General features: G+C 38.0%; 1 protein-coding gene across 2 annotated transcripts in view; it reads right to left on the bottom strand.

The window, feature by feature from the left end:
- The window catches only part of NOL4 (nucleolar protein 4), a 288,625-nt gene that overhangs the window by 222,976 nt on the left and 40,291 nt on the right, over window positions 1–25,358 (bottom strand). For both annotated transcript variants that reach the window (XM_045850010.1, XM_045850009.1), the window contains exon 2: window positions 30–179. In XM_045850010.1, coding sequence (XP_045705966.1) covers window positions 30–179 — 150 coding nt within the window. The remainder of the gene's footprint in view (window positions 1–29; window positions 180–25,358) is intronic.

Below are 25,358 nucleotides of genomic sequence, written 5' to 3' on the forward strand. Positions count from 1 at the left end.
CATGCCTTTTTTGTGCCTTTTTAACTTACTGCTTTGTAAGTTCTCTTTTGCCCGGCATGTTTCCGAATTTGTTCTCCATTCGGCCCCGTTTCCACGTGCATAGAGTAGATAATGTCGAAGAAGTCTTCCACCACAGCCACCTGCCGCAGGGACAGCTTCTCGTCTACCCCTACGCCATCCTGGGGACAGAGCCAAAAAGAAAAAAGGAGCCCACAAAATTAGTGAAAAGAAATGTGCACTTAATGCAATGGGAATACATGCAGGTGATTAAACGAAAACATTTCCATAAACTGAACCAAATCATGAAGATAGGAAATTTTTTTAAAATCATTCATAAACATCTCATCATATTATATGTTATTTACATGGAGAACTCTAAGAAACATGAAAAAAGTTATTTGACACTGTTAATCATGCTTACCCACAAATGCCAACTTTTTAAGTTTTTATAATGACTTCTATATAGCCATCAGTATAACTTAAAGTATTCTAATATATATACATAAGGCCCAGTAGCATTTTATTATAATAATTTCATTCTAGGTATTGATTCACTCATCCAATTAACATTTATTGAGTTGCTGGATATAGAAAGTTATTAGAGAAATAAAAAATATGGAATCTCTATCCTTAAATATTATAGAAAATGCATTTTCTATTCTAGGAAAGAAAATGCATTTATTATGTTATCAGTGTTAAACTGAAGAACAGCATGTGCCAAAGGTTAGAAGTGTGAGCTCTAGCTATCTAGGTGTGACCTTTAAATCCTCCTATCAGAGGTTGTGTACTTTATGCACATCACTTAAATCTCTCTAAATTTCAGTTTTCTGAACCAGAAAGCAGAGAAAATAGAGCCCACTCAACAGAATTGTAAGAATTAAATAATATATGTAAAAGACGTAACCCAATATTTGGCATATATAGTGAACATTTCATTTTAATGATGATAAAAACAAACAAACTAGGAGTTTGGAGAACAAAGTTATCACCTCTCATTGAAGTATCTTCTTTGTAACTTAATTAATTAATTTTTATCCTTATCTGACATCTTTTCATTACTTTTTTTTAACTTTTTTATTTATTTATTTTTAGAGAGGGAAGGGAAGGAGATATATATAGAGAGAGAAACATCAATGTGCGGTTGCTGGGGGTCATGGCCTGCAACCCAGGCATGTACCATGACTGGGAATCGAACCTGCGACACTTTGGTTCTCAGCCTGCGTTCAATCCACTGAGCTACGCCAGCCAGGGCTTTTTTCATTACTTTTTAGAGAAAGAGGAAGGGAGACAGAGAAACATCAATGCAAGAGAGAAGAATCGATTGGTTGCCTCCAGTATGCATCTCACCCTAATTGGGGAATCATAGGCACCTGGGCCGGAGATGGAACCTGCAACCAGGTATGCGTCCTGAGCAGGAATCAAACCCATAACCTTTCAGTTATGGCACGACGCTCCAACCAACTGAGCCACACCGGCCAGGGCCTGGAATAGTTCTTGAAAGAAACAGAAGGTGACATGAGTAGTAGTTCATTCAAGCAGGACAAAAGCCATGGCAGTGGGAAGTGTAGCAAAGAGCCTCAAGTTCCCATAGATGATAGAAAAGAATAAGAAATATTTGGAATGAGATGAAAATGAAATTTAATCTCACATTGCAGCAACATGAGCTTCCTGCACAAGGGGGTGATTAATCTCAGCAAAATTACTGTGCAGTCAGTGAGTCAAATGGCAAGAACCTCTTTGAACAATAGTCCCAGCAGACTCAGCTCACTGCAGAACTGAAAGCAAGTTACATAGTGCTTTTTGTTAGTATAATTTTTATTTGTTTTTTTTCTGATATACAATAGGTCTCAGAAATAGCAGTGTCTAAAACAGCATATTCAAATAACTATATGAGGTCTGGCCAGAAGTTATCCAGCCATGTACTATGAAAAATAGAGACATTTATTGAAGAAAATACAAGATACAAGAAATATGGTATATAGGATAATGACACCCCAGTCCCCTCCAAAGTAGGCACTTTGGGACCTCACATAGTTTTCCCAATTGCCATCAGCCACCCTGTCATATTTTCCTGAATCTCACCAACGGTCTGAAATCTCTACTCTTTCAATGGTAATTTTAGTTTTGGAAAAAGCCAAAAGTCACAGGGCACCAAATCTGGCCTGTAGCAGGGCTGAGTCACCTGGGTGATTTGATGTTTCACAAAAAACTCTGTGTGAGAAGTGATGCATGAGCAGGCACACTGTTGTGATGAAACTGCCAATCACCAGTTGCCCATAGCTGCAGCTTTCTGAATCATCTGAATAGTTTCCACAGAGGAATGTTCAAGCTTAATGCAAAATCTGATGCAGATTCCTTCCTCTACTCACTCAGTCATTTTGAACGTGATGGCCACACAGTACACATGCTCACTCAATGGCATCTACTGCCCCCACTGACTAGTACAATGAGGTCGTCATTGTTCATGCATGCACATTCCAGTCCATGCTCCTTGGCTGCCAGATTACATTGATGTCACGCAAACCATTCTCATTACATTAACAATGGCTAGACTTTGCCAGACAGACCTCATATATGTGAAGATGTACACAAGGCCAAATTACCAGGCATTTCATCTTTGTTAGACATGAAGTGCTCCCTCACAAATTAGGACACATGTGGATCCTTACTAGGTTTCAGATCTTTCTCACTTCTATCCTTTATCATCTCTTTTGTCATTCTTCTATACGAGGCTGCATAGATGACCTCTCATCGCCTGTGAGGCCAGAGCAACATGTAGTTGGAGTGCAGAGAAGCGGCATGGGACATGGCAGCGAACGGCCTGGAACGTTATTGTATCTTCAGGACGCTGCTTGGGAAGCGCCATTTCAGACTCCCACCCCGGCCACCCCTGCCTAGAGACTCCCCCTCAGAGAACATCTACTTCCCCTAGGCTGGAAATCCAAATTTTAACTCCATCCACCAGCAAAATACCCATAGAACTGTTTTTTCCCCACACATAAAAATTTTACAGTTTCCTCTCATTTCCTTTGCACATTAACCAGAAATGTAGAAATTCTGTTTAGTTTGTACACTGTGAGTGATAGAAGGATCACAGCCTGTTTGTTTATTTCTTCAACAAGTATTCCACAACAGTCAAATACTGCCAAGCCCTCTGCTAAGTGTTGAAGTTATCAAGCTGTATGAGACAGGTAACCCACATCTTTGTGGGGTTCACAGTCTGGTACAGAAAATCTAGCACAAATCATGGCTAGGGTTGTACATGAACTCCCTGGGGCTTCTGTAAGAAATTACCACAAAACAAATAAATGTCCTCACTCATAGTCCTGGAGACCATAAACCCAAAATCAAGCTGTTGGTAGAGCGGCATCCCTTCTGGAAGCCCTGGGGAAGTTCATTCACTGACTCATCCAGCTTCTGGTGGTTGCTAGCATTCCACGGCTTGAGGTCACACCACACTGCCTTACCCTCTTCCGACGTGCCTCTCCTCTGTGTGTCTCTCTCTTATAGAGCCCACCTTATGTGGTGGCATATAAGTACCAATCAGATTATCCAGGGTAATCTTATCTCAAAATTCTTAATGCTATCTCTAAGGGCTCTTTTTATTTCAAACAAGGAAATATCTATAAATTCCATAAATTAGGACTGGAAATCCTTGGTCACTGTTGAACTGACTACGGATGGTACGTATTCAAGTACAGAATGTGCAAGTTGTGATAAGAGAGCATATACAGGAGATGCTGCAAGATCTTTGCTCAACAGTCAAAATTCTCTCAAGAAATTGTAAGCTTAGTGCTTACAGAGAGAACATTGAAATCACACAGGTTGTGAAATCACATTACCCTTCTGTCATGTGGACCTGTCACCTTCATAGTACTCTCCATTTGATGCAACATCAAGACTTTTTTCCACTGCTAAAAAGGTTTTGAACTCATTAATTTTGATGGCTTTTAGTACTTCTGCTGTTTTTTGTTTTACCTTTTCCACATCCACAAAACATTTACCTTTCAGGATGTTAGGGGAACATTATAGGAACCAAAAAAGGTTGCTTAGGGTGAGATCCAGTGAATAGGGAGGGTGGGGCATGGGGGTCATGAGGGTTTTGGTCAAAAACTGATGAACACTCAGCGTGGTGTGGGCAGGTGTGCTTGTAAATCACCCATTCATGAAATGGGCAAATGTCTTGAGTCTTCAAAAAAATTCACCAAAGCTGAATGCAGCCTCTCACAACAATGCCAGCTGGTACACTGATACAGATGGGTTCCTAGAATATTCTCCTAGCAGGGGAAGCCTGTGCTACAAGGCACTTGCCTTCCAGAGGATAATTGTGGGTTGGGGGGGGCCCTCCCTCGTAAAAGCAACTTTCTCAGATCACTAGATTGTGCTAGGATACAAATCCAGGGCTCCAAAGCTCAAGCAGTTACCCTTATGAAGATGAAAGACACATGACAAAATATACATTTTCACTCTTGTTCTGCAGAATGTGCTAATTGTCGAAGTGGCCACAGCCCTGAACTGTCTGATTAGCCTCGGGGCAGATCCTGCCATTTGGCCCTCAGGGCTTCGGTTCACTCATATATTTACAGACAAACAAACAAAGGGTGTGGTAAAGCAAATAATTTAGAAACAATCTTGAGCTAAAAGAAGTTTGATTTAATATATTGATTATTGAAGAAATTCACCCTAATTATATATAAAATAATATGTTGATAAACTAAATTATGAACTTTTATCTGCAGCATTCTTTATTGTCTTCTAAAGTGTTTCAGTTACTGACTACATTTTTTTAAAAGGAAAACAACAACGCTGCCCAGGTGGCTCAGTTGGTTGGAACATTGTCCCATACACCAAAAGGTTGCAGGTTCGATTCCTGGTTGCAGCATATACAGGAGGCAACGGGTCCATGTTTCTCTCTCTCTCTCTCTCTCTCTCTCTCTCTCTCCCCTCCCTTCCTCTCTGTCTCCAAAAATCTATAAAAATTATCCTTAGGTGAGGATTTCTTAAAAATTATAAAATTAAGTTAAATTAAGTTAACATAAAATAAAAACAACAAAATAACTTCAGAATTTTAAACAAACAATATTTCTGAGAAAATAATAAATCAGGAAAAAAGTAGCATAAAGAAGAAAATGAAATATTTCATCCCAAAATCATACTTCAACCTAAAAAAAGTTTTTTGAGAGGCAAACCTATATAAATATATTGATTTTGTACCATCAATTCATTTGCAAAAATAGAGAAAATTTAATCCCACTTCTTTCCAAAACCGTTGATTTAATCCCCAAAAACAGTACTGAATTCCAAGTTTATGCTTCTTCAATGACAAGTATTTATGTATTTTTCAATGACAAATATTTATGGAGAAGATTCATTCCCTCTTCAGCATAAACAAAACTCCAAGTTACTAGGAGGCTGGTTTCCTCCAGCACAAAGTCGTCTGGGAAAACACGGTTGTGCCGTCTGTGCAGATCCCGGCAGCATGAGCCTTGCTTCTCAGGTACTGTCCGGTGACACGTGCTGCTGTCGCTGCCCTTGAAACACAAATAGCTGTTGATTTCAAGGTGCTGATTAACCATGTATTGTTTAGGCTGCTTGTTTTCCTGCTTTTTCAGCATTTCACTTCACTAATACCTGTCAACAGTTTATGTGGCACCCAAAAAGGTAAAAACTAAACTTCGCTCTCGAAAACTGATTTTATATGAATTTAGGGTTTAAGACTTAGTCATTTAAGCGATCTCTTTTGGTATGTGCTGTGAGAGAGCCATACAACTGTATCTTCTTGCATTTTCCCTTAACTGACACAATCATTACCTGAAAGAGTGAGTGGTAAAGTCCCTTTTACACCTCTGGTACTAAGAACCAGAGCGAGACAAGTAAGAATGAGTTTTACAGATGCTGATATTCATTGAAAACTTAATCATAACAAAAATAATAGGTCTTAAGACATATGATGTTCATGGCCAATGGCCCACAATACATGAGCATATTTGGAAGGAGATGATAATAAAACAAAAATAATAATAATTTAAAGCCTTTACAGCTAAGAAGCCAATCTTGTGAGTCATAATCCTGGGGAAAAAAAGACAATTTTAGGAAAACTCTGAGGTTAGAAACTGAGTTATGTACATTTGACCACAAAGTAAAAAATTCTGACCTAATTATAAGGTAAGGAATTAAAGCCTAGAAATAAAGGTTCTTGACATCTAAATGGGTCAGAAGAGCTACAGCAGAGTTTCACTGATGAGATTGGAAGTGAGATCTTTGTCAAAACCTTGTTATCACCATTCCCCAAGAATCCAAATGCATCTTCCACTATGATCGATTGCTATTACTATTATCATTATGATTATTGTTAATATTATTGTCACCTAGATCCACAATCTAAAAGTCTAAATCACTCTCTTACCCAGTAATCAAATAATTCCATGTGTGGACGAGCCCGCCAATCCAGTCTCTCCCCCTTTACTACTGGGCTCCTGATTTAGTCACCCAGGAAATGACGTTTGGAGCCTCAAAGAAAATACAAACAGGTTTCATTACACGAGCCCAATCTATTTTTGGTAATGTGTATGTGGTACATAAAGCCTCATTTTGACTTGGTGTGGAAGATAAATTTGATGGATTAGCATTGTGTACTATGGACTCAAAAATATGAGGTGGCAAGTGTGCTGAGTTTCTGACAACCCTGGCTTAGACTACGGAAAGAGCATCCTTTTATCTTTTCCATTAATTTCCCCCCATTCCAATCTGTCCTCAAATAGTCAAAATAATCTTTCTTAAAAATTATAACTATTCTGTGATTGATATAATATTAAATGTTAACTGTAATTGAAAAATAAAAATAAAAAATTTAACTATATCTAGGATTTATAAGTTTCTACTAGAATCCCATGCCTATAAGATAAAATTCAAACACCTTTATTATACATTTAAATCTTATTTGATTCTAATTTACTTATCACTACCCACCTTATCTCTAGCCATTCCAACACATTTTAATCACAATGAACTCAACTTTCCCTGAAAATTCAATAGAAGTCATGATTTATGACTTCCCCATTAGAATCTAAGTTTTTTGCAGGCAAAAACTGCATTTGTCTTTTTCACTGCTACATCACAAGGACCTGCATTTATTGCACCAGGCAGATAATAAATGGGCTATAATTTTTGAGTAGATAAATTAATAAATTAACAAATAAATGTTCTCTGCTAGTTCCCTAGAATATCTTTCAACTGTCAAATTCCTATTCCCTCTTCAAAACCCATCTCACAGGTCCGGTGTCCCAAGAAGCTTTCCCCAACTCTGTAAAGCTGAGTTACTTACTTCCCTGTGCTCCACCACCCTTTGCTCATTCCTGTTTTCAACATTTAATATGCTGTTTTGTTCTGTTTATTTTTTATAATTTATCTACAATGAAATGCTCAGATCTTAAGTATACTGTTCAGCAAGTTTAAGTAACTATATCAAACAACATTTCCATCACCCTAGATTATTCTTTCATGGCCCTTCTTAGTCAGTTCCTTCAAAGCAATGACTGATGATTTTGATCACCAGGTTAGTATTTGCATATTCCAAATGTTTATTTAGTGGAATTATAGAGTATGCAGTTGTGTACTTCTTGTGTCTCACTTCTTTCATTTAGCATAACAACTTAGAGATTTATTCATGTTTTTGTGTGCCTCAATGTTTGATTTTTTCATTTCTGAATAATAATACCCCACTGCATGGCTAAGCCACAACTTCCCTCTTTTCCTGTTAATGGGCATCTAGGCTGACTCTAGTTTGGCAGTATTGTGAAAAAAACTATTAGATTGTATTTTAAATTATCTCTTCACTATAAGATGCTCACTCTGCACAATGAGCTCACCAAGAGAAGATGCTTAGTGAAGTGATAATTATTGTGAAATTTTAACATCTAGCATAGTCCTTGGTATATTGTACTTTATCAGTAAATATCCTATTAGAATGTGATTTGTGTCTTTATAACCTGGATAATTTGTAGAAACTCTTTGCCATGCAGTTGGTTCATGCTTATAGGTATGGGGAAGTGATCGCACATTATGCCTCTTTGAAGTAAGCCACCATATTCCATCATTTACTTCTTAAGTTTCCTTGGGCAATTCCCTGACATTTCTTTAAGTCTTGGTTTTCTCATGGCATATAGAAAGATAATTATAACACATCTCTTTGGCTTGATTTGAGGATTACTTGAACTTTGCATGGAATTTAATAAGCACTCAACAAAGGTTAGTTATTACTTTATTATAGATAATTGTGTGCCCTTCACATATCTGACTAAGCCTTTTACATAAAGAAACAGAGTTCTGGGCATAGGTCCCTAAAAAGTGTGGGGAAAAAAGTAAAAGGCACCCAGAAGAGCCAACATAATATTAAAGGAGAAGAACAGAGTCAAAGGACTGACACTATCCCACTTCAAGACTTACTATCAAGGGACTGTAATCAAAACAGTATCATATTGGTAAAAGAACAGATAAATAGATCAATGCAGTAGAATATAAAGTACATAAAAAAAAGCCACATAGATATAGTCAACTGATCTTTAACAAAGGAACAAAGGCAAAACAATGGAAAAAGATAATCTTTTCAACAAATGGTGCTAGAATAACTGGATATCTGCATGCAAACACACACAAAAAAGGATCTAGACATAGACCTTGCACTTTTCATAAAGACTAATTCAAAATGGATTACAGTCCTGAATGTACAACGCCAAACTATAAAAACTCCTGGTATATAGGGAAAATATCCAAATAACCTTGGGCATGACAAGGATTTTTTGTACAACACCAAGGGTGCTACATGTGAAAAAAATTATTGGTGGGCTGGACTTAATTATAATTAAAAATTTCTGCTCTATGAAAGGCAGCATCAAGGATTCAAAAGATAAGTAACAGATGAGGAGAAAATATTTTCAAAAGACATCTGATAAAAGATTGTTATCCAAAATATACACAGAAGTGTTAACATTCAACAACAAGAAAATAAAAACCTGATTTAAAAATGGACGAAAGATTGGAACAGGTACCTCATTGAAGAAAATGTACAAATGAAAATCAAGCATGAGAAAAGATGTTCTACATAATATGTCATCAGGAAAATGCAAATTGAAACACTGAAATACCACCACATACTTATTAAAATGGCCCAAATCCAGAGCACTGACAATATCAAATGCTGGCAAGGATGTGGATCAACAAGTACCGTCAGTCATTGCTGGTGGGAATGCAAAATGGCTTGGGGACATTTGGCAGTTTCTTAGAAAACTCAACATATTCTTACCATATGATACAGTTATTGTGTTCCTTGGTATTTACTCGAAGAAGCTGAAAACTTATGTCCACACAAAAACCTGTACACAGATATTTACAGCAGCTTTATTCATAATTACCAAAACTTGGTAGCAACCAAAATATAGGGAGGAAGGTGAATTCACCTACCTAGGAGGGAGGAAGGGATAAATAAATGAAGCACAGAGGATTTTTGGGCAGAGAAACTATTCAAGATATTGCGATGGTAAATGCATGTCACCACACATTATCAAAGCCCATAAAATGTACAACACCAAGAGTGAATCCTAACGTAAACTATGGACTTTAAATGATGATGATGTGTTGACGTAGGTTCAAAAACTGCAGCAAATGTACCACTCTGGTAAGGATGTTGGTAACAGAGGAGACTGTGCATGAGTGGAGGCAGCAGGTATATAAGAAGTCCCTGTAGTTTTTGCTCAAAACTTTCATGAATGTAAAGTTAATCTAAAAAATAAAGTCTATTTAAAGGGGGGAGGTGAGGAGGAGGCGTAAAAGGCCATGTACTCCTTCTGAGAGGGAAAGCCTTATTTTCCTGTGTGACCACAGTGGGAAGTTATTCAAGAGGACCAAAGCCATCTCACCACATTTCTGACAGTAACCTTAGTTAATTAAAAAAGAACCAATTGAAAACACATAGAAAATTAAAATATAACAATGTATTATATTTCTTTTCAATTGCATGTATTTCTAAAAATGTTTCTTCATATGTCTTAGAATAATTCATATTGAAAAATAAAATTCTGCCAAGGATGTAAAACATTCAATTCTATTAGTGTTCCTTTTAAGAAGAAAGAAAATTTCCATGACAAAGTAATTAGGATTAATAGCAAGCGCAGTTTAAAATGAAAGCTCTCAAAATGAGGCAAGTTTTCTAGGGTCATGTGATCAATGAACTACAAGACTTAAAACAGAAACCTCCACCTAAAAACAGGACCTTCCCTCTAGCTCCTCGGGTGGTCTGATTAGGCTCCAAATGTGGTAATGTTTGTATTTTCTGTTAGTTTATAAATACAGATTCTGGATGATGCATTTGTGTTTTCACTCCATAGGCTATCCCTCTTCCCCGTCCCTCTTTATTTTTTTTCTTTCTTTGTGCAAAGGTGACTCTCTGGCAATGTCTTCGTCTCTGTTTGGAGGTGAGCTGCTCTGGCTCCCGGGCCTGGACTTGCCATAAATTCGGTGTGTGCAGTGAAGACTTCCACATCTCATGAAGGAAATTCTCTTTATACATCAGGGGATTCAAAAAAACAAATAAAACAAGCCAGTCTCCCATTTTGTATTCTAATAAAAACACACAGGCCAAACATACGATGACAAGAGGGTGGAAAATATCTGAACAAGAAGATTGTAAAAGAAGTCACTCAGAAACACATTTCACGTGAAACGCCTTGCAAAGAGACTTAAAATAAACTTCATGTTAAGAACACCACTGTGAAACTAAATTGTACTGTTCTTGTTGGTGTACCTGTGTGTTCAGCAATCTCAACCCCAAACTGGGTTCCATTTAGAGAAAATTGAAAATTCTGCACTAATGAGTGTAAAAGTGGCTTCCGGTGACGTTTACATTGTTGTACAGCAGCATGCTTCACATGCAGGTGAACAGGTGGTGGGATTAGACATACAAATGCTATTTAATTAAAAAAACAGAGTGTTGCAGGTTCGATTCCCAGTCAGGGTACATGCCTGGGATGCAGGCCACAACCCCCAGCAACCGCACATTGATGTTTCTCTCTTTCTCTCTATCTCCCTCCTTTCCCTCTCTAAAAAATAAATAAATAAAATCTTTAAAAAAAAACAAGAAAAAACAGGACCCTCAAAAAATATGGTCAACACATACAGTGAAAGGATGGGTACAAAAAAACCCTGCCTATTTGTAAATAGAAAAGACAGTGTCACACGGAGGTGATTTGTCTTACTTTCATTTGTCTCTTGGTTGGTAAAAAAAAACAGTCTCACCTTTTGGGGGAACAATGGAATAAAACTGGTAGAGCTATTAGTCCTCAGATTTAAAATATAAGATGATTACACACATAGTCCTGTTTTTTAAAATCCATTCCTGAATACATCATAGTACAAATGCAGATAACCACAAACCAACCATATTAAAAAGCGGCCAGAAAGATAAGACAGATCGCTCTTAAGGACCAACTATTTATCTGACTGCAAACTTGCCAAGAGTTACAAAGTCAGATAATAGTAGAACAGCTTCATGGCTTTAAAGGCAAATACATACTATGGGGGAATAGAATAGTCAGGTAAATTAGCACTCCGGAATGGGGGAATTTTCAGACAGACAAAACCCCAAAGCATTTACCACCTTGTCAAAGGAGCTTAAAGGCAGTACTTTAGATAGAGGAAAACCGCTACATGGTTCTAAAAAGAAAATACAAAAATCAGAAGTATAATTTTATATGTAACATGTAAGAGACTTCTTAGCAATTTTTCTCAAAGCACTTTTTAACTAAAAGACAATGTCTTAAGGAGCCAACAGTCAAGAATTGTTACCCCAATATTTTAGAAGAAAAAGGAGCATAAGACTGTTAAAAGAAATATGTCAAAAATTAAGAGTTAGCTTTGCTCCTACTCCTAGGAAACCACCACGCTGTTTCCATTTGTCTATTAAAAATAATGCTACTGTGAACTGTTAGTTCATATTTTTGGTATAATCATGCATTCATTTCCTTTGGATATATAACTAACAGAAGAATTGCTTAGTCATAATGGCACATTTACGTTCATACTGCACTATTTCCAATATTTATGAAATAATCACAAATATCTAGGAGACCAGAAGTCATAAAACAAAATGAGTTGGTCCTTTAAAGGCCTTTTCATTGGCTATCTCCCTCCAACATAACAATACTTTGATCTTGTAATTTATGCCTTTGCTCAATTCATGAATTCATTTCACACATTAACACTATTGTGTGAAAATAAGCTTATATCTGTTGCATGCTTAGTGTGTACCCCAGAGCATGCTAAATATTACATGTATTATATCTTTTAATTTTCATATTAATTATCGATTATTCCTCTTTCACAGGTAAGAAAGCTGAGGCTCAGATGAATTAATACACTCCCCATGGGCACGAATGTAGGAAGCAGAAAGCACTGTAAGAGATGAAGTAATGACTATGGCACAGCTGGAGATCATTTCAGTAGGAACCTAAAAATCTGGAACCTAGAAATCTAGAAAGATTAGCCTCACTAAATGGAGAGAGGCACATATGCATTACAATGTTTATAAGATACTGTGTTAAGTCAGAGACCGTATTGGAAGAAGGAGACCTCAAGATATTGTAGCTTAAAAAAGACAGAAACGTATTTCTCGTTCATCTAACAGTCCAGTGGGCCGGAGCCAGCACGGTAGTTATGCCATCAGGAGTAGATGGCTGCCAAGGATGGTCCAGACTTCACTATTTTTCTAGCCAGAAGCAAAAGTGAAAGAGACTGTAAAGGAAACAAGTTGCACTCATCATATTTGCTTATGCAGCTTTGGTGCAAAGTTAACCACAGGACCACACCTAGAGGCGAGGAAAGCTGGGAAATGCAGTCGGTGAAGTGCTCACATGCAGTCAGGTGTCCAGGTGAAATTCAGCAGGTTCTATTTCTATGAGGAAGAAAACAATGAATACGAAGGACAAGTGGAGGCCTGTGCTTCCTTTACTAGTCAGATCTGACAGAAACACAAGATGTGCGCAAAGATACAAGAAAAAGGTACTGGAAAAATAGGTTTAGCATTTATAAAGGACAGTAATTATTTGCTAAAACAGGCTATCAATATTGGAAGATGAGAACATACGAAAATGTAATTTTTTAATTACTGAGGGGTGTTTACTATAGAATCAGCAAGACAGAAAAAAGATCACCAGGTAGAAGCAAGGCCCAATTTTTTCCCAACTTAAATGTATTTTATCATTTTTGCCACGATTCATAACTCCATAGTCATTGTCTTTCAGAGCACTCAAAAAAAGAAAAGAATGCTAAAGTGACAAAATGTAGGCTTAAAGAAAGTTTTAAAAAATCAGCAAGGAACAGGACATTCTTTCCTCAAAGAGAATTTTCCCAAGAAGGGATATTTGAGGACTAGCAACCCAAAGATGCCTGTTTGTCAAAACATTTCCAATCTCCTCCTATACTCAAGGTTAATCATGATGCCCCCTTCCCCTTCTGATTCTTAGACTTACTTAGAAGTAAAGGCTGCAGAACTTCCCCCAAGTGGCTACATATCAGAGTGAGACCTCAAACCACTATCATAGTCATCAGCATCAACATCGTCATCTGACATTTATTAAGCACTTACAAACACTGTCTATATTATATGCATTACTTAATACTTGTAAAGTTCTGAAAATAAGTATTATTGTTATTATTGTTATTCTAGAGCAGAAAGGTTAAGCAACTGTCCCAATGACACAGCTAGTAAGTTATGGAGCTTAGATATGAACCAAGGCAGCTTGACTCTAGTGCCAGCTTATCTATTGTTCTCTACATTCTCCTTGCAGCCATCATGTAGCTATCATTGGGAGTTACGGTCATAAAAGAATAACAGTCATAATAATTGGATTTAGTAGCCAGGACCTGGATGTGGAAAGCTTCATATGGTATGGTTCACTTTCAGGACAGAACTGAGGTTGAGAGCCAATCTGAGTGATAGAGACCATTGAAAATATCTCATATTGGATTACTTCCCCACCCAGTTATTAACTACTCTTCTAATATAACACTTCTATAGTCTTTAATCTCCTCTCTACCTCCAAACTGTAACCGCCCCCAATCATTCTCCACCCCACAACCAGACTTACGTTTTTAAATTATAAAACAGTGTATGCCAGTCTCCCTAAAAGCATGAAGTGGCTTCCTACTGCACTTACGATGAAATCCATGCTCCTTATCGAGGCCCACAAGTCCTGCAAAATCTGTCCACTGTTTCTTCTTCTATGCTCATTGCACCCTACTTGTCTCTTCCCACTACACACTACGACTTTCATGTCAATTCATTGAACACAAAACCCTTCTCCATCACCAGAGTTTTGTGACTGCTATCCTCCCTGCCTGAACTGTTCTTTTGCTAGCAATTTAAATCTTTGTTTTCTTCCCATCCTTCATCTCAAACTCAACACAGAAAACTGTTCTTTATCATATAGCACCCTAGTTACTTATGGAGTAGACTTCCTAAAAAGCTATAATTTTATTATTTAGTTGTGACTGTCTTAATCTGTCTTTTCCACTATAATTAAGCTTTATGACAGCGTTTTCCTGGCATATGCTAGATACCAATGAGAAATCTAGTGGAATATAAGAATCAATAAATGACTACAGGTTTCTAATCTTGGCTAACTGGGGAAATAGTAAGGTCAGTAAGAACTGTGATGTGAAACACAGTAAGAAAAGCAAATTTGGAGAGGAACATAGTTCAATCAGGGACAGGTTGATAAGCCTACAGGAAAGACAAGTAGAAACGTTCACAAAGTAGCTGGAAATAGGGGTCTGGCATTCAGAGAAAAGTCTACGCAAGATAACATAGATTAAGGAGACAAGAGAGTAGCCTTGGCTGGTGTAGCTCAGTGGACTGAGCACGGGCTTTGAACTAAAGCGTTGCCAGTTCAATTCCCAACCATGGGTTGCAGACCAAGTCCCCAGTATGGGGCATGCAAGAGGCAACCACATATTGATATTTCTTTCCCTCTCTTCTTCAAGAGAATAACAAGGCAGAGGAAGCCCTGGATGTGAATGAGAAGGCCCAGGAAAATATGCAAAATGGATGAAGCAGAAAACTAATACACAATATAAAAAAAGGAAAAGAAAAAAGTGAAAGACTGAGAAAGAGCTTTTGAAGAACCAGAGAAGTGCCAAGTGAAGATGGGGAAATGTTCAAAGAAAATTACACGTTAAATCAAGAGGCTCATTCTTAGAAGTGGGATGACAAATGAAAAGAAGAATCAGACTCCATGTTCAAGAAATCCTGGTGACGTCTGGGAGAGGTTGCAACCAAGCAACAGGACACTGAAAACAAATGTGTTTCAAATTTATGGCTTTAACTACAGCTTGGACTACATAAAAATTACCTAGCAGCTTTGAAAACCCCATGACACAGAAAGTATAAAAAAAACCCAAATTATTAAGTATCTCACCCCTCAGTTTTAGGAAGAAATAGTTATCCTGCATTGTTGGGATTTTCTAAAGAGGTAGTATTTAAAGTCAGTTGAAAAGGCTGGTCTATTAGAAATTGCAGAACTATGTAAGGAAACTCAAGATTATCAGTAGCAAAAGCTAACAGGGTGCTTTCAGAAAATGAGAGCTGTGCTACATACACATTAAATGGGCAAGAAATTTGGGAAGCGAGGGGTTAAGACCGACAGCCATCCCCAGAACTTGCCAGGGCATAGCTGGCAATTCAAGATCACAGATACCTCAACTTGCTCTCATCAGGAAAAGTCTTTGCTAAGTGCATTCATGTCTGTATTCAGTAGAGATGCATCCATGCACTAAACCTTGAACCTGAGCTAAATGTAAATATTCCAGGGTACACACTCCTCCACCCCAGCCCAAAGGCAGACCCACACTAACATAACCCGTTTTGCAAGCCAAACACTGATCTCAAACATGGGGGAAACAGAGTCCAGAAGAGAGAGACTTAGCACTGTACTGACATACAGAACTGGGGGAGAGGGACTGGGAAAGGACGTCTGAACCGTGCATTGTTCCTTTATTATGTCCCCAGATATTCCAACACATAATTATTCCACTCTTGCCAAAAAGCGGCTATTTTTACTAAGAGGATGTTCCTACAAATATCATCCAGATCATATAAATGAAAACTAGAAATTTCACACATCTTCTGTAATTAAAAAATCGTTAGCCCTGGCTGGTGTGGCTCAGTGAATTGAACCCAGCCTGTGAACTGAAAAAGATTGCCCCTGTCAGGGCACATGCCTGGATTGTGGGCCAGGTCCCCAGTTGGGGGCGCTCCAGAGGCAACCAATGAATGTATCTCTTGCACATCCGATGTTTCCCTCTCTTTCTTCCTCCCTTCCCCCTCCCTAAAATAAAATCTTTATAAAACACTTTAAAAATCTCTGTTGATAATTAGATTTGGCTCAGGACAGTGTTCTGTGGAACTAAAGAGCAGTTTGTTAACAGAAGAGGTGATCGGCAGACAGGACAAAGAGCCACTTTTTCATCCTCTACCCCAGAGGTCCCCAACCTCCAGGCAGGGGGTGGAGGACCAGTACCATAAGGCCTTTTAGGAACCTGTCCGCACAGCAGGAGGTGAGCGTGAATATAATGTGTTTGAATCATCCCAAACCGTCTCACAACCCCCGAAAAATTGTCTTCCATGAAACTGGTCCCTTGTGCTAAAAAGGTTGGGGATAGCTGCTCTAGACCATTTACTGTGGAGGATGCAGAGATATAAAAATCTGGGTGTAAAGCCAAATAAAGGCATGATGGAGGAAGGGGGGTGAATTTTAAACATCTACCCTCACATTTCCTGTTTGTGGGAGTTAAGCAGTGGCAGCTGCTTGGTTAGAGCTCCTGGAGGAGACCGCTGGGGCAAAAGCGGGCTCTGGTCGCTGTTTCTTCTTCTTACGTGATTGCTGTATCAGCTGGTGCAGGTGAGGCTGCCCTAGTGGTCTCCATGGCAACGCTGGAGGGTTGGAGGTGAGAAAGGGGCCCTCCACCCGAAAAGCCCCCGCCAGGCCTCCCGGACCTTGCACTGGCTCTGGACTGGTCCTCCAGCCGCCCACGCATCCACGCATGCCACTCTGCTCTGGACCCAGCCTCCCCAGCGTCCCTGGCCAACAACAGCAGAGTTGCCTTGGCAACAGCAGCAGGAGGAAGGCCAAGGCCCTTTTCCTGCTGGCGTTCTGACCCGGTACCCAGAATACTAGGGCCTGGAGGAGATGTGAATCCTCCTCAAGTGAGGCTGGGCCGTGTGGGGCACTCTTTGGAGTGGGTACAGCGACTGGAGAACGTGGCCGGGACCTTGTAGCTGCCAGAGTGGTGGTTCAGCTGCCTCACCTTCTCCAGGCACCTGGGGAGGCATCTCCTCTGTCCTCACCCCACTGGATAGGGCCTGGGAGGGGCGATCACGTTGAAGTTATGCTGTTACCTTCCAAAGGTGCTAGAGCCCCACCCCAATCCATTCCCACATTGAAGCAAAGCCGCCGAGGTCTCCTTCCGCAAGGAAACCCTGCAGGCTGCACACTCAATTCCTCCATTCCCTTCACATCCCTGCTCACTCAGCAATACTTCACGCCCACCTAGAGGTATCTCCAAGGATTAGGGCACCGTGTCCTCTCCCTTTTCTCTGCCTGGCGTTCATGGAGCGAAGTGTACAGGGGCCCTGAACCACATAGGAGAAGGCAGTCAGTGTAGCCCCAGGGGCTCTGGAGGACCCCAGGCTTCCCACAGGGTCAGTTGCTCAGCTTGCCAAGGCTTCCCAAGGGAGAGGGACACCAGCTTGGGGGCTGAAAGTACCAGGAGGTGTCCTGCCACCCCAAGCCAGGTAAACCGTGTCCAGCAGAGGCACCCCACCCCTGACAGGCAATTCAGAATTGCATTTTGAATTTTGCTCAAAGCCTGATTTTCCTCAGGCTCTGGGAGCACTAAGTTTGCTCAGAGCCTGAGAGCACTGAATCAGATATTTATTGACTAGAGCAAAACAAGCACAGGCAGAGAAGGGTGTTTCTTTCCACAGCTAAGTCAATGGGGACAGTTGCCTTGCTTTCAAACATATGAAAAGGTGCCCCGATTTTGAAAGAAATGAATATTATTGTTTAGATGAAGACAAAGGAAAAGTCAAAGGAACTACTTTCCATTCTCAACTTGAAATTTTGAGGACAGGTTTTCTGTTTACAATATGGATCTATCACCTTCTTGAATAATAATATTTTATTGTTATAACCAAAACTTTTCATATTAAAAGCTTTTATCTTAAGATCCACAAAATTTGAAAAAAAATTCATAAGCAATATATGTATTGCTGAATATGCATTGAATCATTGATTTTTTCAAACATATTTGGAGATGATTGATAAGTCAGTGTACTGTCAAATGTTGGTTTCCTAGCACTTATAGCTAAGATAGTTTACTGGAGAAAATACATAGAGAAACAAAAAGTATTTGTCAGCTAGAAATATGTTTAATAGTTTGCTTAAGAAATTTTGAGGTAATTTGTTACATGTATGTATGCATATATATATATATATATATAGTTTCCATATATTTGGAAACTAAGTAAATTTGGATACTAAGACAAAGGATCTTTGAATTCTTTGAATGAGAGTTTTTAGATTCTATATGCAAACTGAAGTGTTATCTAATTGGTAATTCAGGTATGTCCTGAATTACCTGGTGTCTTTCCACTGATGTACTTAATTTAAAAGGCATTTACTTCCAAAGATGATTTTTCTAAGGAATTTTATTTTAAATGTCCTGTGAGTAGGCGATTAATAAAGACGATATATCTTTAATCATCTTCAAAACTGCTGAACTTTTTCTATCTGGAGAAATCTTCCTATTATCTCCTGAAGGGTGTTATCCATGCCCACAAGCAGCAGGTGCGCTCCTGTTTTTGCCCACATCGACTAAAGGCAAGTGTACAGCACGCACCACTTAACAACTGCAGTACGTTCTGAGAAATGCATCAATAGGCAATTCTGTCACTGTGTGAACGTCATAGAGTGCACTTATGCAAACCTAGATGGCATATGCTACTAACACCTAGTGTATAAAGTACAGCCTACTACACATCTAAGCCATATGGTGTATGTACTATGGTATAGTACAGCATGTCAATGTATAAAACAACACAGGATTAAAACAAGCACAGGAGAAAATGATGCAATCGAGACGCAGTAAACACAAGATGTATGAGGCTATTGCCTACGTAGCAGCATACAGTTTTACAACAAACTTTTTTTGTAAGTATAAAGTGTATACTTTAAAATAACCACAAAAAGTACATATAGTAAATACATAACTAGCAATGTAGTTGTTTATTACCATTATCAACTATTATGTAATGTATATAATTGTATGTGCTATACTTTTATACAACTGGCAGCATAGTACCACAGCAAACATAAGTAATGCACTGCCTTACAGAATTACAACGGCTATGATGTCACTCAGCGATGGAAATTTTTCAGCTCCATTATAATTTTATGGGACCATCAATACGTGTGATGAAAAACTTCGTTATGTGGTGCATGACTCTATATTTCAGCTGGGAGAGAGATCTGTATGTAAGTCACAGACTGCACATGGAAGATGTTTAACACCACGGTTCAGGACATGAAGAACTTGGAAATAAGTATCACGATTGAAGCACCACACATTCCAGTGTGTGGAAGTTTAAGTGCACGGGAAGTAACTGGAAAGCCTTTAGTCTTCTGGGCTGCTGCCGCCGCCATTGGAAAAGGTTAGGTTAGCTTCTCATTCTGTACACTTCACATGGCATTAGAGGAAGCCCAACAGGTCTGGCATGCTTTCTGATAGGTCACAGTGTTTGCATTTTCAAGTACTGTTCCACTTTCTCAAGGCACAACATAGACTGGGACATTAAATTATAGACTATAACACAGAGCTGCTAACTAAAGCTTTCAAAATGAAAAATTATCTGGTCATTTAATATTAGTGTACACTAGAGTTAAGGGAACTAGGCAAAGTGAACTGCACATATTAAGAAATGATTTTAAGGAAACATCAAATACCCAACAGGTAATTTTTGGCAATAGATGTCTCTAGATAATAGCTTTTCTTTCTTTGGCTTTACTTTTCAAGAAGCAGGTATTGATTCAATAATAAACATTTATATATATTTTAATTGATAAGTATCTACACTTAGAAAAGCATGTAATACATTTATTTTAATCCGTTGTGACTAACAATATGAGTTTTTTCTTTCCTTTTTGGCTTAAACAGCAGAAATGTATTGTCTCACAGTTCTGGAGTCTAGAAGTCCAAGATCAAGGTGCTAGTGGAGTGGTCCTTTCTGGGGACTGTGAGGGAAGGATCTGCTATAGGCCCCTATCCTCAGTTTATAGACGAATGTGTACTTCTTATGAACCTTCACATGACATTCTGCCTTTGAGTATGTCTGTGTCCACATTTACTCTTGACAAGTATCCCAGTCATATTGGATTAGGGCCCACACTAATGATACCTGATTTTAACTTCATTATTTGTGTAACTTCATTATCTGAGTAAGGTCACAATCTGAGATCCTGGGGTTAGAAATTCACATATAAATTTAGAGGGACACAGTTTAGTCCACACAGTTGGATGCTGTGTATGTGAAGTTATAGAAACTCTGGATATCAGTTTTGTCCATTTCTTGTTAATTACATAATTTTTTTCTCAGCAAGATATGTATATTTAAATGTTTTTATTTTTTATTTTAATTTTTGTTCAAGTACAGTTTTCTGTCTTTTACTCCCATCCCAGCCCACCACCCCAGCCCTCCCCACCTCCCTCCCATTTCCACTCCCCCTTGTTTTTGTCCATGTGTCCTTTATACTTGTTCCTGTAAATCCTTCCCCTTTTTTCCTGAAATTCCCACCCCTCTCCCCTCCGGTCACTGTCAGCCTGTTCTCTATTTCAGTGTCTTTGGTTATATTTTGCTTGTTTGTTTGTTTTGTTGTTTATGTTCCTGTTAAAGGTGAGATCATATGGTAAAGCATTAGGCTTAGCAAAATAAGACAGGCGGTGAAAGACAAATACCATAACAATGTAATTTTTTCAATGTTTTAAATCTTTAGGTTGTACTACTATGCTAGAAAAAAGGCAAACTGAGTGAAAATTTATACAATGTCTTTCTTTTTGTAAAAAAGAAAAGATTTTATTAATTTATTTTTAGAGAGAGGGGAAGGGAGAAAGAAAGAGAAGGAGAAAAACATTGATATGCTAGAGATACATCAATTGGTTGCCTCTCGCACAACCCCAACCAGGGATCTGGCCTGCAACCCAGGCATGTGCCCCAACTGGGAATGGACCCAGTGACCTTTTGGTTCACAGGCCGGTGCTCAATCCACTGAGCCACACCAGCCAGGGCCAAAATATGTTTTCCTAAGAGTTGGAAACAGTTCACAGATTCTTTAAAAAACAAATAGAGAATCAGAGAAACTTGTATGTAAACCTCTAGCTTACTCACTAAACAGTTACTATTTATAAAAAATTGTTATATTTAAGAATTCATTAACCATAATATGAGTGTCAAACTTCCAAAGCATCATGGGATGGAAAGTTGACAGTTTTTGTGCACTGCTCTATCCAGACTATAACCACATCACAGTTTATCTTGAACTAGTAGGTTCTGACTAATGTATAAATTGGAGTTAAAGTGTTTGATAGAAAGGCATTGATAAAGCAATAAAGAGGACACAACACAAAAATAGCCACCTTGTAATTTCCACTTCAACAGGGTACTACAGTTCAGAAGATAAATCTTGTACCTGGATTGCAAATAAATAGACTCTGTCATTGTAAGCAAGGGGGAATTGAAAGATATTTGTCTTTTACGGAGAGTAGAATGCACAAAAATTTGTCTAGCTCCATTTTCCCAAAGTCCGTTTATCAGAGGTATGTTACTTGAACTTGATAGTAAATGTCTATAAATGCAATAATGCCAACTAAAGCTTATAAATTTATAATAATCAAGCCATTACTCCATCAGATATGGAATAATTGATATATTACAATGATCTGTTAAAGCTTTAAAGTAAGAACAGTTAAGATTATGAGGGGCCCAGCAAGAAATCCCAGGACAATTTAGCTCGAGATACTAAGCTAATCACACTTTCAAAGGCCATTTTGCCCTGTGGGTAACAAATTCACCGGTTCTGGACATTCAGATGAGGGCATCTTTTGGAGGCCATCATTCTGTCTACAACTTTGTTCACATATGGTTGAATAAAGGAAGTTGGGTTCTGAGCTCACTAACATTTCAAGCTATTTTTGAGTACTCTATCCAGGAACAATAAAATAATCTCATTAGGAAAATATCAAAGTAGACTAAACTTTTGTTGATTATAAACTTGATGAGAAATTTTTAATCTACAAATTAAATAATAATTAAAAGACAATTTCCAAGACTGTTCATCTATAGCCTGAGGAGGCAGCCCACGATCTGTCGATGAGCATCGGTGATAAAACCTGCCCTCTGTACAGCAGCTAAAATGGATACTGTTCTTGCCACGTTCCCAGCTCGTGTCACATCCTATTTATCTAGTTTGAAACCACGGAACAAGTTGTTATCCCAGATGCAGGTAAGCCTTAAGGAGAAACGTCAAAGCCAGATAGAGAATTAAGTATCATAAACATATTATGTGTCAAAACAAAACCATATATGTTTTCTCTGTCAGTCACTGGGCAATTATTATGACTTAGGTAGGAATTTAAAAAGAATAGAGCTTTCTAGCATTTTATAATATAAAGGATACTTGAGTTATGACTTATCCATGCCTCATTTTATCATACTATCCTCAACCCTGACCCTCCTTCCAGAATCAAAGGCCTCAGTCTATTGATGAATGTAAGACTATGCAACCTTAATATTATCTGTCATTTCTATGATTAATAAGGTATGTTATTATTGTTCCTATATTATTTCAAGTACATATATTTTTTCTGCCAGTCTGGATAGGGTACTCCTTAAGAAAAAACAAATATTGCTTTTAAAACTCCAATAATTTCTAACCTAGGATTTTACATATATGGGTACATGTATATACATATATACTTATATATACACATATATATACAAAGTATACAGGTGTAATGTATATTTTGCAAATTATTACAAACTATATCTTGACATCCTAAATGAGGTTCAGTTAAACACTTAAATTATCAAAATATATCTCTACTATGTTATAACACTAACATTATAATACCAAATGATATACATAAATATATTAATATTAATCTATTAACTAATACAATTTTGAATCATTCAGGCTTAAGTGCTGATTAATATAAGAAATTGTCATCTAAATCAACGAAAATATTGTTATTTTTAAATCTTTTGATATGAAAATAGAGTAAACAGTTTATAAATAGAAAATCAATCTTTCCTATATCCACCTAATAAATCCTGAGAAACATTTAAAGACTATCTGTTTAAGTGGCGCCAAATTACTACGCTGCTCTGGGGTTCCATGTATCTTGATCTGTCTTCAGAGTTTTATATAAATTCTTGAGCGGCAAATCTCTGCCACACTCACAGGTGTTACAAACATATCAAAATCCAATTCTGGGAATGCCATGAATTGTCTAAATGTGCTTTTACTAGGGAAGAACATCGTTTCAACATGGGTGATATGTTTTCATCAATGCAAATGATAATATTTATTTTGACTTCAATTATAATAACTGTTAACTATTCCCTCATTTGAGAACCTCCCAAATGATGTCAGTCAATGCTTTTTTATTAACGATTTCAATTAAAGTTTAAAAATTCCTTAGGAAACGCATAACCTCATAGAGGGAATTAGAGCAGCTAAGTAGTTCAACACCATTCAACAATCTGCAAAGTGGATGATGGTTGGCCAACTGCCTTGTATTATTCAGTGAGTAGTGTCCTACTAGTTGGCTTGCCCCTTTAGAGTGATTCTGAATTAAAGTGCCAGCCTAACACCACAAATTTTGGCAGGAAGCTTAAACTGCACTATTCAAACTCAGCCTATGGAAGTGATGGCAACTGAAATGGCAGAGGAAGGACCTCTGAAAATATGCTCTTCCTAACAACAATGAAAAAGATTGGCAAAAAAAATGTCAAAATCAACTCTTCCAAAATACTGGGAACTCATCAAAGGCTCACAATAACTCAGCAAGCTTTTAATAAAGAAAAAGAGCTGACTCTTGGAAAGAACAGGAAAATTTATGACGTTTCAACTTGTGCTAGTTCCATCTCGTACTGTGCTGCACTACAGTCACCTTGAAAAATAACAGTCCACACTATTACTGCAGCCTGGTAGCCACCAGAGAGAAAAGAATAGCCTCAATACCCCATTGGGTATTTCTAAGTACTCCAATGTGATGGTGTTTAGAAATGAGGCCTTTGAAAGGTAATGCGCATGAGAGGAGGTCATGAGGGTGGGAACTTCATGATGAATTAGCTCCCTAATTCATGTACAAGAAGAGATATCAGAGCTGGTGCTCTTTGTTCCCCACCATGTGAGGACACAGTGACTAGGTCCTCATCTGCAAGCCAGGACCATGGTCCTCAGCAGAAACTGACTATGCTGGTTCCTTGATATTGGATTCCTAGCCTTCAGAACTGGGAAAAAGTAATTTTTGGTGTTTAAGCCACCAGATGGTAACATTTTTTATGGCAGCCCAGGCAAGCAGACACCCAGACCTTCATCAAACTTTGGACAATTAAAGGCAAAGGAAATACTGAAAGCAAGAAGCAACTGCTCTTATACAGAGTTCCTCAGTGTGATAAATAGTTGGTTTCTAGTCAGAAACCAGGGAGGCCCGAAAGTAGGGAGGCCAGACACCACATATTCTAAGTACTAAAGGGGGAAAAACCCTGTCAATCAGAATTCTATATGCCACAAAGCTATCCTGAAAAGGATAAATTAAAATAATCCCAGAAAAAACAAAATTCAAAGATTTTATTCCTGGTATATCTGACCTAAAGGAAATACTAAAGAATGGTCTTCAATCTGAAATGAGAGGACACTAGACAATAACATTAATCCAAATAAAGAAATAAAAAACTCCAATAAGGGTAACTACACAAATAAAGATAAAAACAGATATAAACATAGAACAATGTATTTCGTGTAAAATTTTGTCCTAACTTAAAATATAATTGTATAAAGCAATAATTAGAAATATATGTTGATAGACACATAATGTATACAGATGTAATTTGTGGCAATAATATTATAAGAAGTAAAGAGTAAGACTCTTCAGGAGCAAAGGTTTTGTATATTATTGAAATTATGTTGGTAAAAATCCTAACTAGACTATAATATGTTAAGAAATTGGTAGAAATCTTCACAGCAAGCAAA

This window comes from Phyllostomus hastatus, unplaced genomic scaffold (assembly GCF_019186645.2).
Source record: "Phyllostomus hastatus isolate PE091 unplaced genomic scaffold, TTU_PhHast_1.1 phas_contig_80, whole genome shotgun sequence".
NCBI lineage: Eukaryota > Metazoa > Chordata > Mammalia > Chiroptera > Phyllostomidae > Phyllostomus > Phyllostomus hastatus.